The sequence below is a fragment of the Lagopus leucura genome, unplaced genomic scaffold (genome assembly GCF_019238085.1).
Source record: "Lagopus leucura isolate 7727_CA_CO unplaced genomic scaffold, USGS_WTPT01 Super-Scaffold_73, whole genome shotgun sequence".
Lineage (NCBI taxonomy): Eukaryota > Metazoa > Chordata > Aves > Galliformes > Phasianidae > Lagopus > Lagopus leucura.
Genome location: NW_024962252.1, coordinates 80,907,508 through 80,925,985, shown reverse-complemented (window position 1 = coordinate 80,925,985; position 18,478 = coordinate 80,907,508). Strand labels below are relative to the sequence as shown.

General features: G+C 48.0%; 1 protein-coding gene and 1 long non-coding RNA gene across 2 annotated transcripts; both read right to left on the bottom strand.

Annotated features, from left to right (window-relative positions):
• Window positions 1-990: 990 nt before the first annotated feature.
• LOC122192877 lies at window positions 991-10,231 on the bottom strand. Its single transcript, XR_006182732.1, has 3 exons — window positions 10,136-10,231; window positions 2,059-2,298; window positions 991-1,444 (listed from the first exon to the last, which is right to left on the bottom strand). It is a non-coding gene; the product is annotated as an uncharacterized LOC122192877 (long non-coding RNA).
• Window positions 10,232-12,145: 1,914 nt separating this feature from the next.
• Window positions 12,146-18,191, bottom strand: SERTAD4 (SERTA domain containing 4). The gene is made up of 3 exons (XM_042885139.1): window positions 18,029-18,191; window positions 17,637-17,752; window positions 12,146-14,959 (listed from the first exon to the last, which is right to left on the bottom strand). The coding sequence occupies exons 1-3, from the start codon at window positions 18,189-18,191 to the stop codon at window positions 14,213-14,215; spliced, it is 1,026 nt and encodes a 341-aa protein (XP_042741073.1). The 3' UTR covers window positions 12,146-14,212.
• Window positions 18,192-18,478: the final 287 nt, after the last annotated feature.

Sequence of the window (18,478 nt, the reverse complement as noted above, 5' to 3'; positions counted from 1 at the left end):
GCCACACATGCCTCCTCCCCTCCTTTCACTTGAAATATTCCTCTTGTTCGAGTGCTTCACTCCTGAGAAACGCCCTTTCAGCACCACCCTTTCATGGGCCACCACTGTGTGGACAACCTTTGGCCGCAGGGACCATTGGGGGCTATGGGTGGTAGGCAGTGTCTTCTAAAGGAAGCCACTGTGGGACAGGCTCCCCACCACAGACCTGCCCTTACACAGAGGACTCCCCTCTGTAACTGAGTGATTGTTCACCATCCAGCAAAGAGAATTTCCAGAGAAAGAAAATCCAGGTAATTCTGGACTCCACATAAGAAGCAGCAGCACCTCTGCCTGTTTTCACATATTGCCTTAGGCAGACAGCTAGGATCTACAACTCGGTCCTTCTTTCTGGCCCAGCCCCTCCGAAAGGGCCTTCTGGCTGGAATTCACTGCACAGTGTCTGTGGTGAGGTGGTAGCAGTGAGGCTGGCTGCACTGACCCTGAAGGAGAGGCCAGAGGAGCTCCATGCCAGGCACAGCCACCTCCAATGGCCCCACCAGAGGGCACAATGTCAAGATAGCAGCACCTTGAGGAATAAGTATTCAATAAATGGTAAAGCTCTATAGAGGCAGAGAAGAAAAGTGTGAGAACCAGCCCTGCGGACCTCACAGTCAGGAAAGAGTGATGGGAGGAGATGCTCCAGGTACTAGAAGAGGCATTCCCCTGCAGCCTATGGAGAGGACCATTCCGGAGCAGTTCATGACAGATTGCAGCCCATGCAAAAGACCCCCGCAGGGTAACAGTGGGAGGAAGAAGGAGCAGCAGGGACAAATTGCTACGGACTGATCACAACCCCTATTGCCACCCTCCTAGAGCTGCTCAGGGAGGGGACAGTGAGAGAGGTGGGAATGAAGTTGAGCCTAAGAGCTGAGCTGAAGAGAAAGGAAGGAAACATGCTGTTTTAATTGTTCTCTTTTTTCACTATCCAAATATATTTTGATAGGCAATACATTAAATTAATTTTCCTCAAGTCAAGATAGATTTGCCAGTGCCAGTAACTGGCAAGCAATCTCCCTCTCTATCTTGACATACAAGCTTTTTTGCATCTTATGTTTCCCTCTGAGTCTGGGTGGGCACCTGGCAGCCAGCTGAGGTCAGCTCACCATAGTCACATGCTGGAGCAGCCATAGAAAAGAGAGGGGGCAAAAAGAAGAGTTATCCTGGCACTGCGGTCCAAGCCTGGAGCTCATGATGCTTTCCCTTATGAACTGAGCCATTATCTGAGGATTGCTCTGTACACAGAGCCCCGTTTCAACACAAGTACATCATGAGGTTGAGTTTGTGGGTTGGGAAAGTTATTTGCAAGGACAAGGCTACCCGTGCCTACCGCCCAGAGATAGTGTTCTTAAGTAGGACAGAATCTTTTCTGTAGCAGTCCAGGGAAAGTTCACTGAAAGGAGGGATCCTGCATGAAAGAAATGAGAAAAGGCACAGATCAGAAATTAGCAGCTTAACTGAAAGACTACGAAAAGCCCCTCTTCAGGGTTGCTAGGAACATTAGTACAAAATGCTGGCGTGGGTTTTAGCTCACATCCTTAGCTAACCAGTGCACACGGTGTTGGCAGATGCAGCACTACCATGCTGACACGCTGCCCTTTCTGTCGCAGGCTGCCTTACCCTGACTTCCCATTACACTGCCCAAGAGTGCCAGGCAAGCACATAACCAGCCCCCGCTTCAACACCTGAACCCAGCAGAAAATTTATTACTGCAAAAAGAAGAAATGCAAAAAAGAGATCATCTCTGGACGTAGCCCAGACAAAACGTAACTTGCCATAACATAGCCGTGAAAGGCACTGCTAGCAAAACACCCTGGCATGTTACAGCATCCTCCCAGCTTGTACAAAAGCTGCTTTCTTGCTGATCTCAGTTTATTCTATTTCCAGGCATAACTGAAGTGTGTTTTGTTTTTCTTTATGGGTCACCTGGCCTCCCAGTAGGTGTTCTGGGCCACCGTTAACGCTGGGTAAGACAAAGCTCTTAAACTGTTTTCTCCTTTATGCAGAGCTTTTTCCTCTCACCTTTTATTAGCTGATCTGCAGCAGCTGCAGATAGATGTACAGATCCTTTCCTGAAGCAGTCCCCAAACAAACAATGGCTTCTTCTTTCTCCCAGAGCTACCCACAACAAGCCAGGGGCTGCAGAAGGCAGACAGTATCACCAGCATTGCCCCAGCCTCTCCTTGGTATCCCAAAAGCAACACTGGGTGGGAAAATGAACTTGTACACAAAATTCACTTGCCAAACTCAATCGTGAAGTTTCTGGGTGGAAAAAAAAAGCAGGCTCAGAATGATGGTCTTTGTAGACAAAACTGCTTCCTTCCAGTTTCTCCAGCTTCACCTGCTTCCCATGGTATTGACGCAGCAAAAAATCCCATAAGAAGCTCATCTATTCATACTCAGGAACTGCTTTTGTTACTAATGTGCATAATCTGGACGAAAAAGTCATCAAAACCTTCGAGCATTCCTGAATCTGTATCCTGTCGTATTCATTGTAGAAAGCATAGGAAAAAAGAATCAAGTTTGATGCAAAAACTTGACTTATTTTATCCATGCATGTAGGGAGTATGGAATAATAAGTCTGCAAGGGAAGTCAGTCACCCAATTCATCTGGACCATCTGGCTCATGAAGCAAGAAAAAAGGAACTGTTAATAAAGACGTTCAGAAAGATGTGCTTCAAGTAAGGACTCTGCTTCTGTGGAACAAGGACTGATTCTTAGGTATGGAAAAGCACCACTGGGGAGAAGGTTGGCTTAAGGGGAACCAAAGGAAGCATGATGTGAAATTGGAGGTGAAATGAAGGATAGAAATGGAAAAATCTGAGAAACTACCTGTCTGTAAATGGAGTCAGAGGAGAGAAAGACAGCAAATTTCATGGAAATGTTAATTTGTGTTCCAGTTACAGCACATTTTTCCCCCTCCTGCTGTCACCACATTCTCCGGTTTGCATACAACATCCAGCAACGAGCTCTTGATGAGGGAGAAAGCACCTGTGCTATTTGCTCAACTTTGCACCTGCTCCACAAGTGAAGAAGATCAACAGGCCACAGTTCATCACTTGGGAGCCCATCAGCCCCAAATCTTGATGTTATTCTGCGACTATTCTTCAAGTTTACAACCAGCAGGGTGATGTAGAAGTAACTGCAGAAGTAATTGCTATGCAAGCCTACAATAGTGCCGGAGGGTTGCTAACAGACCTGCTGTAATCATCATTTACAGTGTCAGAAGCAAATTTCTGGATCACAGCTGCTTGTGCTACCTCAATGCTTTGCAGCTGACAAACTGGAGGAAGCACTTCTGAAGCTCCAAGAAGGTGGCTGTATCATGCAGACAGTCTGGACTCCCTTCTGGCCACCTCCGTCCCCATCACACCTGAATCCCATCCTTGGTGCTTGTATAGAAAACAGGGATGATAGGGGAGGGTGTCTGAAGAGAAACAGCATAGGGAAAAATAGCCACCATTCATAATCTCCCATTCAAGATACCCAGTGCTATTTCTAATCACTGATCACTGCCCTAGAGAAAAAGCAAAACAAAAAAGCTCTGATGCACTATCTCTATCTCTTGGCAGAAGCTTCTACAGCAGCACAAGTCAGAAACAAATGAGCTGTCTTTCAGCCTGCCCACTGCAGAGATACAAAAGTTGGACCTGGATTCAAACCTCTGCCTGCAAAATCATGGCTCCAAGCCTACTGCTGGCTTAACTTTGGATTAAAACTCCTAGACTTGTCCTTTTCTAAATAAAAAAATCCACTAGTTAGAGACTTAACAAATGGTTTGAACCAGGATTTCACAATGAATATGTGATGATTAACTGCAGGATCATAAAGATTAAAGGTGGGAAAGAGCTATGAGATCATTGCAGCCCAGTGGCAGCTGCAGGATTGTTCTCCACAGTGTTTCTCCCTGCACCTTGTCCAGGCTAGTTGGAAGTGGCTCAAGCAAAGGCTCTCCCAGCTTCTTCCTGGAGGCTGTTCCACACTTAAGCAGATCTTGCTGATATTTACTTGATATTTAATTTCATCTGGCTCCACTCTATAGCCAAGAGTCATCTTAAATAGCCCTTTCTATCCCCACGGCTGTCTTCATGTTGCTCACATCTATTTTTCTGTTTTCTTTCATTTCCTGCAAGCAAGATCAGCAGAGAATAAATAGCACATTTCCCATGTATGCCATACCCTTTCCAACCTCCACAAAACCAGCCAAGCCTTTCTCTGGACATGCAACATTGACAGTTGTTGCTTTGACACGCCATGTCATCTCCTGCTCCCCCTTTTGGCTCTCTATGAGGCATCAGAGTGACAGAGAGCAGGACCCATCAATTAATGAGATGTAACGACACAAGAGAGGTTTGCTAAAGGTAATTGTCTGTGACAGCTTAGCATGACAGGAGATAGATGCACAGTTGACACAAGGCCCCAGGATGGCTCCAGGTCAGCTCCTGCTCTGAGCTGGGTCCGTAGGTTTTCTTCCTCTTAACAGAACTGCAGCATGGTTTTTGGCACCACGCGCTTCCCCAGTGCCGGTAAGAGGCTGCCTGATCCAACCATATTGCACAGAACAGCACGCTGCAACCAAATCCACAGGCTGAGGCCAGGAAAAATAAGTTTCTTTTTTCAAGTCACGTTAATGGAATATTTTATGCTGGACCAGGATCAGACATTGTAAGGTAGACATTGTCTAATACACTGAAGGATGCGGAATGAACACATGCCAAAGCGAGCAGCCCTAATGACCCTTGCTTTAGAGAGCCCAGAGACAAGACAGAACACAGCCAGGACTCCAGGAAGCAACCCAACAAATGCATGCACATGTGCATGTCCTCCAACGAGCTCACTCAGCCTCTCAGCACACCAGGCACAGCCTGTACACCCACAGGCAGCTGCCTTCTGAGGCAGTTCAGATTCCCGCTCAGAGAAAACAGTGGCATAGCAGCGATGCGGCTGCACACACAGTTTGCACTCTGAGAGCTATCACAAATGCGAGTGCCTGGCGTTGATCACAGCACTTTTGAATTTTCTAAATTCCCTGCTTACTGAAGAGTGAAATTAGACTCACGCTCACAACTTGTGAAAAGCAGATCGGAGCAGGTAGCAGAGGGGATGATGCACAGAGGATAAAAAGAAGACAATTGTGGTTGCAGAAAAATGTATTCCAGCAACACACATAGCTTTAGCAAAGTTCAGACTGGGAATCTGCATATGGAAATTATTTTTGAAGGTACTCGTATTAACATCTTGAATAGCACTCTTAAGAAATTACAGCAGTTAGGGAGAGGTAAATGAGCTCTGTGAAAACAGAAGCGGCACTAAGTGATTCCCCAAAGCAGGATCAGGCCATGCACCATGGCAGACCTCTTCTATACTCTGGTATTGGCTAGGGAAATTTTGGAGGAGTTTCTCTTCTGCTTCAAAGCAGAAGGTCTGGCAGCAGCTCTTGCCCACTGATGTGTAATTTGAAAGATACAAGTCAAAGCAATGTTGATGCAAAATTGAGATTACTAGTTGAGGCTGTAACTCAGTCGCTACCATTCCACCTCCAGTTTCCCATGTTCCAAGGCACTTCCTATGCAAGAGTGAAATGAGAATGATGGGGTGAGTCCAGAGGAGGGCCACAAAGATGGTCAGAGGGCTGAAACATCTCTCCTGTGAAGAAAAATTGAGGCAACTGAGCTTGTTTAGCTTGGAGAAAAGAAGGCTGCAGGCTTATGGCCTCCCAGTTACTTGAGGAAAGCTTATAAGCAGGGGGAGACCGAATTTTTGCAAGGCCTGAGAACGATCGGACAAGGAGGAATGGTTTTAAACTAAAAGAAGGGAAAATTGGGGTTAGATGTTTGGAAGAAATTCTTTACTCAGAGGGTAGTGAGGTCTTGGCACAGCTACCCAGAAAAGCTGTGGTGCCCCATCCTTGCAGGTGCTCAAGGCTAGGTTGGACAGGGCCCTGGGCAGCCTGACCTGGGGGAAGCAGCCCTGCCTGTGGCTGGGGCTCCATATGCTTTAAGATCTCTTCCAACTCAACCATTCTATGATTCTGTGAAGTAGCAGAGCCTGTTTGCGCATGCAAGTAGCGCAATTTGATGGATGCTGACCATTACATATGGCTGATTCATTATATGGTACATAAAGAGAGGGACAAACCATCCTCTGAAGCCACGGTTGAAACAGGCTCTGGCAATAGACCTGATGGTGCCTTCGCAAAGCCCACAGTAAGCACCACTACAGATGCTAGGAAAGATTTTTCATATGTATGGTGAATTTCATTTGCTACTGACAAAAGAGACTGCCTCAAAACCCCTGTGCTGTGCACTGTGAGGACAGGATTGAAGTGCTGGGGACTGACAGAACCCAGCACTCCCAAACCTGCGGGGAGCTCACCTAAGAGTCTTGCTTTTGCAGCTCTTGCTTTTCAAATTTTCATCAGTGCCCTTGTGTGGTGTTTTATGTTGTCAGGCTACAAAGAGGCATTTTCTGCTGTTAAGAAGAAACAATCTTCTTAAATCAATTTTTTTGTTTTGTTTTGTTTTTTAATGAAATGAATGAATGTAAAGCATTACCTCCACAACACTCCCTGCCACCAAATCCATCAGCACCCTTTGTGCTTCCACGGCAGTATTCTCCTTGTAAAAACAGTTCCACCTTCTCTGCTGCTATGCGAAAGGCTCAAACAAATGTCAGAAACTGACTGGCAGACAGCACAGGCAGCGCGCAGAACCCGGCTGTTAGGGGCTGTCAGGCACACGAAGTAAACAAAAGAACAGACCTGTGCCATTTTTCCTCTCAAAACCTCCTTCAACAGCAACTCTTATTTTAGATACCACTTATGCAGGGAGGTGTAACACAACAGCAATGGGTTTTAAATGTAAAGAGTCTCATTAGTTTTGATAAATGTTTCTCTGATAACCTTATTATTACTATCAAAGGCATAAAACCTAAACAACATTGTGTTTTTAGTAACAGTATGAGTTATAGCTCTGTAAAACTACCACAGCCATTTCAGAAGCACAGAATGTTTCTGCAATGTTGTTTCTGCCCATTCCCTCTCCCGTTCCCTCCAGCAGTCTTTCTGCCCATGCACAACCATGACCAAGCAGCAGGATCTTCTGTGCTCTTCGCTCATTTCCCTACAGCTCTCTCCTTGCTGAGGCTGTGCTGAGTACAAACATCTAGGAGAAGCATATCCAGGTTTTGCAGAAGTAAACAGTGGATGAGAGCATACACAGCTCCCTGCCACAGTGCAGAGCGCCTGCAGGGCTGGCAGAACTGGGATTTGCTCTCACATCCTGCCAGGGACTCTCGATCTGAGGGAGGCAGGAGAGCTGCATTTGCAGGTTAGGCTTTAAATCCCTCTTTCTGACAGCGAGATGCTGCAAGCGCATCTGACAGACATCTGACCCAGGGGAGGATCAGCTTTGAAAAACCTTCCCCGGGATATTTTCGCTTCCTTTTTTCTCTGCATTTCTCCAGCTCCTGGGGAGGGTAACTTTCATCAGCCAAAAACCAAGCAGAAAGGGGAGGAGGAGGGAGAGGTGCGTGGGCAGCGGGGCCGCAGGTGGGCACGGCACAGGCAGGCAGCACAGAGCAGCTCATGAACCCACAGGTTTTGCAAATTCCACAGGCAGAGCAGACAAGCAAGGAGGGAGAGCAGGGCTGCATGCCCAGGAGCATCCAGGCAGGGCTTGTAACAACACCTCACACCATTAAAGTGGGACAAGTCACCAACATGCCCACAAGCGCATCAGGAAGACTTGGCCCTGCATTCCCCAGGGCTGTCCCATTGCCCGGGGAGAACTGCACTCCCCTTGCCATCATGCAGTGACCTAGTCTGGAGGAATGTACCTGAAGCATGGCTGCACCCAAACATTGAGACATTTGGGATTATTCATATTCTTTGCACTTTAAAGCTGTGAAGGGTCTATTTTTTTCATTTAGTGTTTGTCTGGTTCTACCTGGAAATTAGATGTAAGCAACACGCAACTGAATGTGTCAAGGTATCTGAAGGCTCGAAATGCACAATGCAATATTATAATACAGCTCTTTGTTATGCTAATTATGCCTTCCCAGCTGCTCCTGCAATGAGTGCCAGGGCGACCTATCAAATGAGAACAAAACCTCCAGGCAAGCTTGCTGCTGCGTGGTCCCTTACCTCTGAGCCAGAGGGGCTGTGGCTGCCACTGCTCCAGCACCTACAAACAAAGCGGAGGTAGAACAAAACAATTCCATATCTCAGCTTCACTGCCACTGGGAGCACAAACCAGGAATTAAAAAATGATACCCTCCTGACAGTCAGTTTGCCAGGATTTATGCTTTCCCTCAGGCCCCTTTCGCCTCCATATATGTCTTCTCAGCACTTGAGTAAAGGGGAAAGAGTAAGAAGGCTCCCAGGCAAACCCTGTGGGCTCGGTCAAGATTCTTATTTTGGTACCCACTGGGATTTTCTTTGTGTGGGTGTCTTATTGATGACAGCCTGAAAATGTCATAGTTGTATTATCTAAATTAAAATTAAGTTTACAAATGGTATTAGAAAAGTAAGGTTCATATATCTAAATTCAAAAGAACAATTCGATTGCCTATCATTTATGTTGATATTCAGCTAAAAGAGATCTGTCTTGTCCTGTGTTACTAGAGGCTCAGAAGATATTTTATTGGTAGCACATTGGTAACACAGAGGAAAGGAGTTTTAGCAGCCAGAGGGGGACTGCCAGCAGCTCCAAAGACCCCTGGGAACACAGGGCAAGTTCATTAGATAGATGTCTGTTTTGCAACGGTCACTAGTGAAATACTTCAGAAGCTGATATTACACCATCATCCTTAAGCCTCAGAATTAGCAAAAGAGGTGCTTTCAAGGAGTGGGTAAATTCATATGACAAAAAATGCTCACCTCAGCCTGCACGTGGAACGAGGAAAATGATCTGACAGGAGCTTATGCCCTACTTGCAGTTGAAGATTTTCCTCGTGACTGATGACTGTAGAGGCTATTTTGAGGTTTATCTGCTGGAGCAATTCTACAATGGAGGCACACTTCACAATTGCACTGACATTGCACATCTTACTTCTCAGAGCAAACACAAAATGAAATTTGCCACCATTACACTAATTACTCTCCTGGTAAACCAAAATCCAAGCTGTCAAGTAGAGAAAGGGGTTGAAGAAGGAACAAAGCACATTCAGCCTCCAAAGACTAAAAAATTATTCAAAACATATTTTCAGGATAATTATTACAGAAATTCAGAAATGTAGGTCAGCTTGGTCATACTTGTTGAGACACGCAGAAGAGAGATTTGGGGAAGACACGCTGAAAGTACATCACACTTAAATGGTAGCAACAAAATACGAGCACACTATCGATTTCTAATGGAAAGGCCAACTGTGTTTCAGGCCAAAACCATGCAACCTCACTCAGCCATATGGCTGAGAGGATGTGGCTGGTACACGGGGCCTGGCCACACAGTGAGTATAGGAGATTCTGTCCCAAGAATAGATGGAAGCAAAGAAATTTACTAGGATTTTCAGTGTTGACAGAAGAGAGAAAACTCTGCATTAGGAACACGAGGGGACGAGCAAAGGGTGGAAGCACCATTGAGAAGTGCCGTCATGCTTTACAGATAAGCAGAGCCCTGGTGGCTGTAGGCCAGGCTCTTAGGGAGCCCTGCCATCCCGTCACCTCCTCCACAACTGCCTGAGCCTTCAGTTCTTTCAGGAGGCAGACAGCCCACAGTGTGGAACGATGAGCCTGGCAGACCGTGCCAGAGGGAAAACACTGTAAGAGGTAGGAGCGAGAGGAGTGACCTTGATGAGACAGGCCATTTATCTTACTTCTGCAGTCCTGGCATGACAGATTGGATGCTCCCTGCAGTAAATTGGACAATGATGTTGTACTAATTGAGAGGAATTGCTAGCCTTAGAAAATAAGTTGTTTTTCAAATTCAGCATCTCACTGCTTTGTGATTTAGTTGAGGTTTTCTTTTTTGCTTTGTTTCTGCTGAATACACCTGCTTCTGAGCACACACAGACCACGCTTGTGACTTCTCTTTGTGCCCCTGTGTTCCTCAGAAGGGGAACTCAAGCACAGACATTAAAAGAAGTTAAAGTACTTTCTTACCTGCCCTTCCAGCCGTATTTGATGAGAAAACTTCACACACTTTGCAGCCTGCACCGCTTTTGCAAAGCAGAGGAGCTGAAATTCCACCTTCCCCAAGGCTGGGCCTACTTCCTCCACCTGACTAAAAGGGTAGGGAGGGCAGCCATAGGCCAGCTACAGCCCCAGGTGCGGCCATTTTTGCATGATTACAGCCCTGGTGTTTAATCCAGACTTCTGCACCTGACCACAGCTCCCTGTTGCAAAGCCTAGTGCGGAGTTCAATCTGGTCTCCCAGTCAGAGCTGCTCTGTGCTTTCTGTGGAGGAGAGAAGGCCTCATATTAAGGCCCTCAGCCCCAGGGCTGATTGGTGTTGGTTTCCCCACGCAGACCTGGCCCTCCACTGTAGCTCACGTGGTTGGCCCTCAGCTGAGCAGGATTAGCTGCTGTGAAGGCACCAGGCACCCTGCCACAGCCGTGTTTACACTACAGCAAATGGACCTCACAGAGACAGTTTGCAAACACCACAAGACGAACTTTTGTAAACTCCCTCGGTTTAGTCATCTTTCCCCATCTGTTAGAGAAGTTAAAGTGAGATTGAAAAAACACAGGAAATCACTGTGTATTCCAGGCGGCTGCGGCAGAGCGGCTTGGCTGTGACATGGGATGCCTCTCTTCCATCTCCACTGGGATCCTCTCTGGCATGTCCTGGATGAGCTCTCCAGCCAAGATGAGCCCCAGGGGTGCCTCACACAGCTGGGAAAAAGCTGGACCATTGCTGAGAGCCCTGAGCATCTCCCTGAGGTGAGGGCAGCCCCCGCCTCTCAGGCTGCAGAGCAAGGGACATGCAGGGACGAAGGCCAGGTGTCTCTGAGTCACGTTCGCTGAATAAAACTCCACGTGAAATCCTTTTCCCTGGCAATACAGTGCAATCCTTGCACCATTTTTTTGTTTTGTTTTCCGTGTATTATGGAAGTACCGATGGAAGCAGGAATTAGCCTGCTGAACAGCAGGAACAAAGTGTCTTAGGCAGGGAGTGAAATGATCACCCTGGAGATAAGTTCTTGTCAAAGAGCTCTTCAGGCAGACAGACCGGTACCAAGCTCAGGATGATTCACTAATAGTAGTTATGCACAGAATATATGGATGAAAGGCTTCACATCAGCCTAGAAAAGAACAATTTCTTGTAAATCTGTGACAGTAACAGTTCCCAGTATTGGAGCACGCAATGGGAAAAAGGCCTATCTAATCTGGTTTGCACACTCCATGTGCCATAAATCGAAACAAAACTGAGCTACAAAATCCCTACTAGCCCAAGAAAGCCTGTCAAGAGCTGTTGCATTTCTGGCACTTGAACAGGGGTGTTTCCAATTCCCTTTACTAACACAAGATACCTCTGACTCTTCTGAAGGAAATAGGGTAACTTAATGTGCTGAGTGCAATGCAGCACATTCAATATTTTTGTGAGGCAGGCTTTGGAAAAGACAGAAAGATCACCTAACTTTAGGCTGACCTTCTGAAATGAGATATTTCACCCCTTACAGAGCTTGATGACACTCAGCAGGACTGCCCAGAGATATGATGGATTCATTTCTACGTGAGCCTGGAACTGAAGGAGCTATTACAGTGGTCAGTTCATGTCACTTCAGCTGGTGCAAATTCAACCCAAAAACTGCCATACCTTGTATGTGCAGGCTTGCTCTTGAAGATCAAGCTGCTCTTCCAGTCAAAAAGCTTTCAGCCCTCCGCAAACTGTTAGCCAATTTCTGCCTTGGGCTGTGTTTGGCTAAACACAGAGCAGCCTATTGCTTCCTGGTGCACCTTCAGCCTGTCCTAAAGGTCTCTGAGACCTGGTGATGCTGAGCTCCATCCTGGCCTCCACTACAGGAGTGGGTGTCAACCACAGTGTAACCTCTTCAGCACTGGAGCGGTGCTCCAAATGGATTAATGGGATTTCCTTGGGCAAGGGAGGGGAGCACAGGGAAAGGATCCAGTAGCCATTGGAGATGTAAAATTAAAATGAATTTTGGTCATTTTAATAAATATATATCAAGGAAATCTCACTTTACTACAACAACACATTAGTATACAAGCATCTAATATTTAAGCTTAAAACATCAAGTGTTTATCAAATATTGGAAAAGAGCAGACATTACTGGACTATCTGGATATAACACAAGAAAAATCAATTTTTTTTAAAAATTGGTCCATGTGGACAAATGTCTAAATGATGATCCTACTCATACACTGTATGAATGAGATCTATATTTAATATTATTATTATTAATAAAAAAGCTTTTGTCTTGGAGAAATCAGGTGAGATTTAGACTCTCATTCTTCACAACGATGACCCTTACAAACTTGTCAGTTCCCATTCACGCAGCCAACACAAAGGTTGTAACAGTGGTAAGACGTCTTCAACGTTTCCCTATGGTCACCTGGCTCGGAAGCAGGGACCATGTTCCCTGTCACCACTGCACTCACTCATGAAAGCTGCCCAGACTGTAAATGTGACAGTGAGGTGTGCATGCTGTCCTAAAAAATCACAGCCCAGAGGTCTCTGCACTGTGGTGGATCTTGCCCTCTGGACATGAACCAAGAAGGGAAGACGCCACTTGGACGCATGATGCTGTGGGAACAGGCAGCTATTATGAGCCCGCCATGGCTTGGATGTGGCTATTTTGCTGAGCACATCCTGCCAGTTGTTAGGGAGACTGTGGGAACTAATTAATTTGGTACATCTAGGACTCACAATGCTCACTCCAATCCTGGTAATGTCTTCTGGGCATTTTCAACAGCACAGTTCTGCAAACAGTCTACCTAGGGATGACTAAATGTTGTCCTTAGCCACAGAAACCTCAGCTCATTTCTCCAAAATGTTCTTTTTTAAAATTAAAAGCCTTACATTCATTCAGATAAAATCATGTTTATCGCCACATTACTAATTAACATTGTGCTTTCTGTTTTCTTTTGTTGACTTTTTTCAAATCAACAGCAAAAGTAATATAAAACTCCCGCATGCTTTTGCAATCTAAAAGAGAGAAATTATGCGAAACAGAATAAAGTATAAAACATGCCACTGGTTCATGAACTTCATTATACGAAGAGGGAAAAAAAAGAGCCCCAGCAACAGACAGTTGCCATAGAAACACTCAAGCATCGAATGCTTGTTTACAAGAGACATCTCTCTATTGTTTCTTAAATCCCTTCCTAAGGATGGCAAATCAAAAAGCAATTGAGCATCAAAAAGGAAGAACAGAGATGTTTGAATAGGAAGTTGAACTCAGTACTTCAAAGGTTAAAGGTTTCTAATAATGTTGATCCACCCTGTGCTTTTTTTTCTTCTGCTTAGGTTAAATCCCTGCTGTATCACTGATTTATACTTAATTTTCACGCTGGCAAAAATTAAGACAAAAAGTAAGGCACCAAAAAAAAAACCTGCCCTGGAGAACAAGCGCCACTAGTTACTACAGCCAAGGTGACAACGCGCAAGTGCTTGAGTTGCATGTTGTGTTTCTGGTTAAGATCTCACAAACAGGTTATTTCCTTATGCTATGTCCCATTTTGTCAGTTGAACAAGACGCTGAATCCAGGAGTTCAGAAGTATCAGTACAACGCGTAAGGACGGTTTATAACTCAGTCCCCGTAGCCAGTCCTTTGTCAGAGCAAACACCGAGTCGGAGGGAGCACATCGCCCTTGCTGGTAGCATCAATTTGTTTACCAGACTTCTAATTCCTTCGTAAACATAATGGAGGTTCTTCTTAATTAATGGCAGACTTCTTGGGGGCGGCGATGTATACAACGATACGTTTTCCCCATCTGGCTGATTGGTATTTTCAGCAACAAAAGCCACACCATAGCTGCACAGACTACAGCGCTAAGTGGCAACACAACTGTGTTCTTTATGAAGTCTCCACACTTATAAATAGCCCGCTGATGCAGATCAGAGCACCGTGCTACGCAATCTGCTCCCCAGTCATTTAGAACTACTCTACTGTTTGTGGCGTGATTGTATCGTTTGTAGAAAACTATAAAAAATCCATTCAAAATAAAAATTTGATAGACAAGCGCACATGCTTCGACGGAGCAAGAAAGATGCCTCATATTTTACTTCCTTTGCTGCAGCACATTTTATTACTTGGTAAAGATTCTTTTTTCCGTAAGGATTTTTTCCAAGATTCGCTTACATCACTCTTGTCATTACACCCAGTCTCAAAATAGTCATAAAATTTGCCTTTACATTCAAAAGCATGAGTGCCTCGTACAGGTTCACAGTTTAGGGGCACGTTGTCTCGTTCAGGTTCTTCGCAGCCCTTCTCGTCAGTGAATTTGGCCTTGTCCTGATTAGCATGAGGCCTGGCATTAGTGACAAATATTTCACTTGCAGGTATCTGCTCGTCACTCCTGTAAGAGGGGGCACTGCCAATGTCATAATCCACCTGCTGAGAACAGCTCGGCAATGAAATGGGGGATGAAGAGGAGGAGGGAGAGGAGGAAGAAGTATTTTCTGTGCTGGCACTGACCGAATAGGGAAGGTTCAAGTAGTGACTGCCGCATTCTTGATAGAAGCAGCATGTGTGGAGCTTCTCATACTCCTCCTTGGCCATCCGAAGACGCTTTCGGTAGGGGCAGTCCTGAGGCACGAACCACTCCTGCGGCGAGGCAGCCCCAAAGGAGCATGCGGAGAAGCACCAGTTGTTCTGCATGATGATTTCTCCATGGATTCGCTTCATTAAATTGTTGATGAGGACGGATCTCCGCAGGTAGACTTCAGGATCGTCAATGAACTTCAGCTTTTCCAAAGACATGTAAAGAATATGGGCTCGTTCCTCAAACACTGAGATTGTCTGAAAATACAAAGGACAGAAGATACAGAACTGAAGTCAACCGGCTTTGCTCCAGGCAAGAGAAAGAAAATGAAGCAGGGTATTCATTCTGTGCCACTGCCTTTCTCCTTCTCCTCCTCAGGCAACTAAAACCAGCTTCCCATGCTGCACACCCATGTGGAACGTGTTTTTTTTCTCAGCATTTGGGGTTAAAACAAAATTGTCATACTGTTTTGCTTTGGTGATGGGGTCTCTTTGATGTGAACGGACCCAGTCCCATCCACTGTGGGGCTCCCACCAAGCCCTGAAGCCAGGCGCAGGTTCTTCCTGCAGCCTCTTTGCAGCAAGGAGAGGCAAAGCTTTGCAGGATGCAGCCAGCAATGAGTGCCAGAACATTTCACCCAGTGCTGGTGGAAGGGGCCCTCGGTGAGGAGGTCTCCATTTGCCAAGCCCTCGCTCGCCGCTCTCACATATAGGAACACACACAGGGAGGCAGGGAGAAACCATCTCAAAGCATCGCAGCATCTGGAGAGCAGCTGTTGGCCCGTGCACGACACGGCGCACTCCATGGGACCGGTGGGAATGCGGGGAGGCAGGGACAAGGTCAGGAAACAAAGAGAGGACGGGGATTTGCAGGGATCCTGGCCAGGAGCCCACAGATCGGTTCCCCCTGCTGCAGTCCCACGGGGGCTCGCTTTCTGAGCACTGGCAGCAGGAGCAGGTTACTGCCCTGGGGGGCCCCTACTCCACACTGCAGTTGCTGCCCCAGGAATCAAAACAGAGAGGGGGTAACACACGCTACTGTATGCAGAATTAACTAATTTTCATTTTTAGTAATAATTTGGTTTGTGTAGGAGGAGAGAAGCACAGCACAAAGACAGGCTGCTCTCTAGGGGGGGCCCCCCCCCCACCCGTGCCTTGCTCATTCTTCCCTTTCCCACATGGTTACAGCATTTTTGCAGAGTGGAAGTCGTAGCTATGAGGACTGAAAGCGCTCAGAGCACAGCTGCTTTTCACATCCATTCAACTCTCCCAGCCCTGCAGCTCTTTCCACAGCCTGGTCCTGTCTGCAGGGCTCAGAAGCAGCAAAGTACCTCGTAAAAGCAAAAATTGGCCCTGCTTCCAAGCAAGCAAGTTTGCAGCTGAAACTCTTCTTTGTTAGACAGTAATTTTCTAAATATTAAGCCTAAAGGTTAATGTGCTATAGTAGAACCACAGAATGGTAGAATCATTGAAGTTGGAAGGGACCCTTAATGGCCATTGAGGTCAACTCCCCTGCACTGAACAGGGACACCTACAGCTCAATCAAATGCTCAGAGCCCCCCCAGCCTGACCTTGAGTGTCTCCAGGAATGGGACATCCACTACTTCTCTGGGCAACAGTCAGTGCCTCACCAGCCTGACTGTAAAAAATTCTTCCCTATGTCTGATCTAAATTTCCCTGCTTTTAGTTTGAAACCACTTCCCCTTGTCCCGTCACAGCAGGCCCTGTTAAAGAGTCTGTCCCCTTCTTTCTTACGACCCTTCTTTAGATACTGAAAGGTCTCCCCAGAGCCTTCTCCAGGCTGAACAATTCCAAATCTCAGCCTGTCCTCATAGGGGTGCTTCCATCCCTTGGATCAGTTTTGTGGCTCTCCTCCAGATGCACTCCAACAGGTCCATGTCCAAGTACTATATACTACCAGAAGGGGACAGGTAACCAACCATTCCTCCTCTTCACCATACAGAACCCAACAACTACCCAAGAACAAAGCTGGTGGAACACAGAGATCGGTGCAACACATGGGAGAGGGCATCTTTTAACACCCTCCATGCTAGGTGCACATCACCCCGGAAGCAGACAAAGTGTTCTGCTCCACCTCCCGGCTGAAGGCTCATTCCCAGCCAGTGCTATCTGTAGCTGGAAATTCCTTCGGCTGCCCTGAGGCATGTGGGAAGCACCACCCATACCTCCTCAGCATGAGGCCCATGAAGGCCCTACACGCTGTCCTGGCAGGCACTGGGCACTGGCAGGACCTGCTCCACTCAGGCTGTCTCTGGGATGCAGCAGAGGTGCTGGAAAAGCTTTAGGCGCATGGCTGCGCTGAGGTACCTTGGGTGCCCCAATGTCTGCACTGTCCCCAAGCACCCCACCCCTGTGCTCAGCTCCTTACCAATACCAGCACAAAACCTCCCACCAAAAAGTCTGATTTCAGTTTAGGTACTCACTGGCCTGGGAAGTGTTTGCTGTAATCCCTCCCTTGATGGCTTTTGTTAAAAAATAAATAAAAAACTCTTTTCCTTACTATTCTGTTCTTTCGGAATCATTGGCTTTTTAACAAACAGGATTAACCATGGAAGGTGCGGCGCTGCCTGCCAAGCCCTCTGCTCATCTGCAGCCCACAGGGAACCTGCTGAGTGTCCTCCCCAGGGGAAGGCGTGGGATGCATAAGGAAGCAGGGCCCTATTTGCTCCGTTTCTCACGACTGGCGTTCCAGCCCTACTTCTGTACGCATGGGTTGAACTACCCAGGAACAAAAGAATCTGGGGAAAAAAGTTAGCTGAGCGTTTAGGCTCAGACGGCTGCCTTCGCTCCCCGGGCAGCGCGATGCCCGCAGCACGGAGCACACAGCGAGTGACGGCCACCTGCCTGCGTGCAGGCTGCAGGCGCGTCCCAGCCCAGTGCGCGGGGTAAAAATAGCGGCTCTTGGGAAACGTACTTTGTGCGCGCAGCTGCTGAGCGGCGGGTGAAAATCCTCTTCTTCCACATATTTCCTTTTAAAGTATGCGATCTTGGATGCCGCTGCAGGATTTGAAATTCCCCTGTAATGCGATCCTGCGGGCAATAAATCAGACACGACAAATGACACGCAGTTTGACGGAGGTTCTCCAAACAAAACACTTTCCGTTTCCCCTCTCGCCGCGGCCGCGCCACGTCTCCCCGCAGCAGCGCCCACCGGACGCGTCGCTCCTCCCGCCCGCCCCGCGGACCTCGCGCATCTCGCGGCCTCTCCCCGCCCTCGGGACGACTCGCAGCCCCGCTCCGGCCCGGCCGCACCTGCGCGGGGCCGCCCCGCTCCCCGCCGCCCGCTGCCCGCCCGGCGGCGCCTACCTGCGGCGGGGGGACCGGCGGCGACCGGAGCGGGGCCGGGGGCGGTGGGGCCGGGGCGGCCGCAGGCGGGCGGCTCCCAGAGGGCGCGGTAGGCGGCGAGGTCGGCGGTTCCCTCGGCGGCGCTGGGGCGGCCCAGCCGCTGCATGGGCAGCACCAGGGTCATGGCGGGCGCCGGTTCCTGCAAGGAAGCAGCGCGGTGAGCGCCCCGGCACCCCTCCTCCTGGCCGCCCCGACCCCGCGGCAGGCACCTACAGGCGGATGTCAGACAGACGCACGCCCCGAGCCCCCTCCCGCCGCTCCCAGCCCCGCTCCACCGCCCCCGCCCGGCCCCGGCGGCGCTCACCCGGCGGCGTGGACCCGCTCAGTCACTGCCCATCCTCCGCCGCTGCGGCTGGCACGGCGCGCCGGCACCGACGGGCGCGGGTTGGGTGCGTGTGTTGTGGCGTGCGG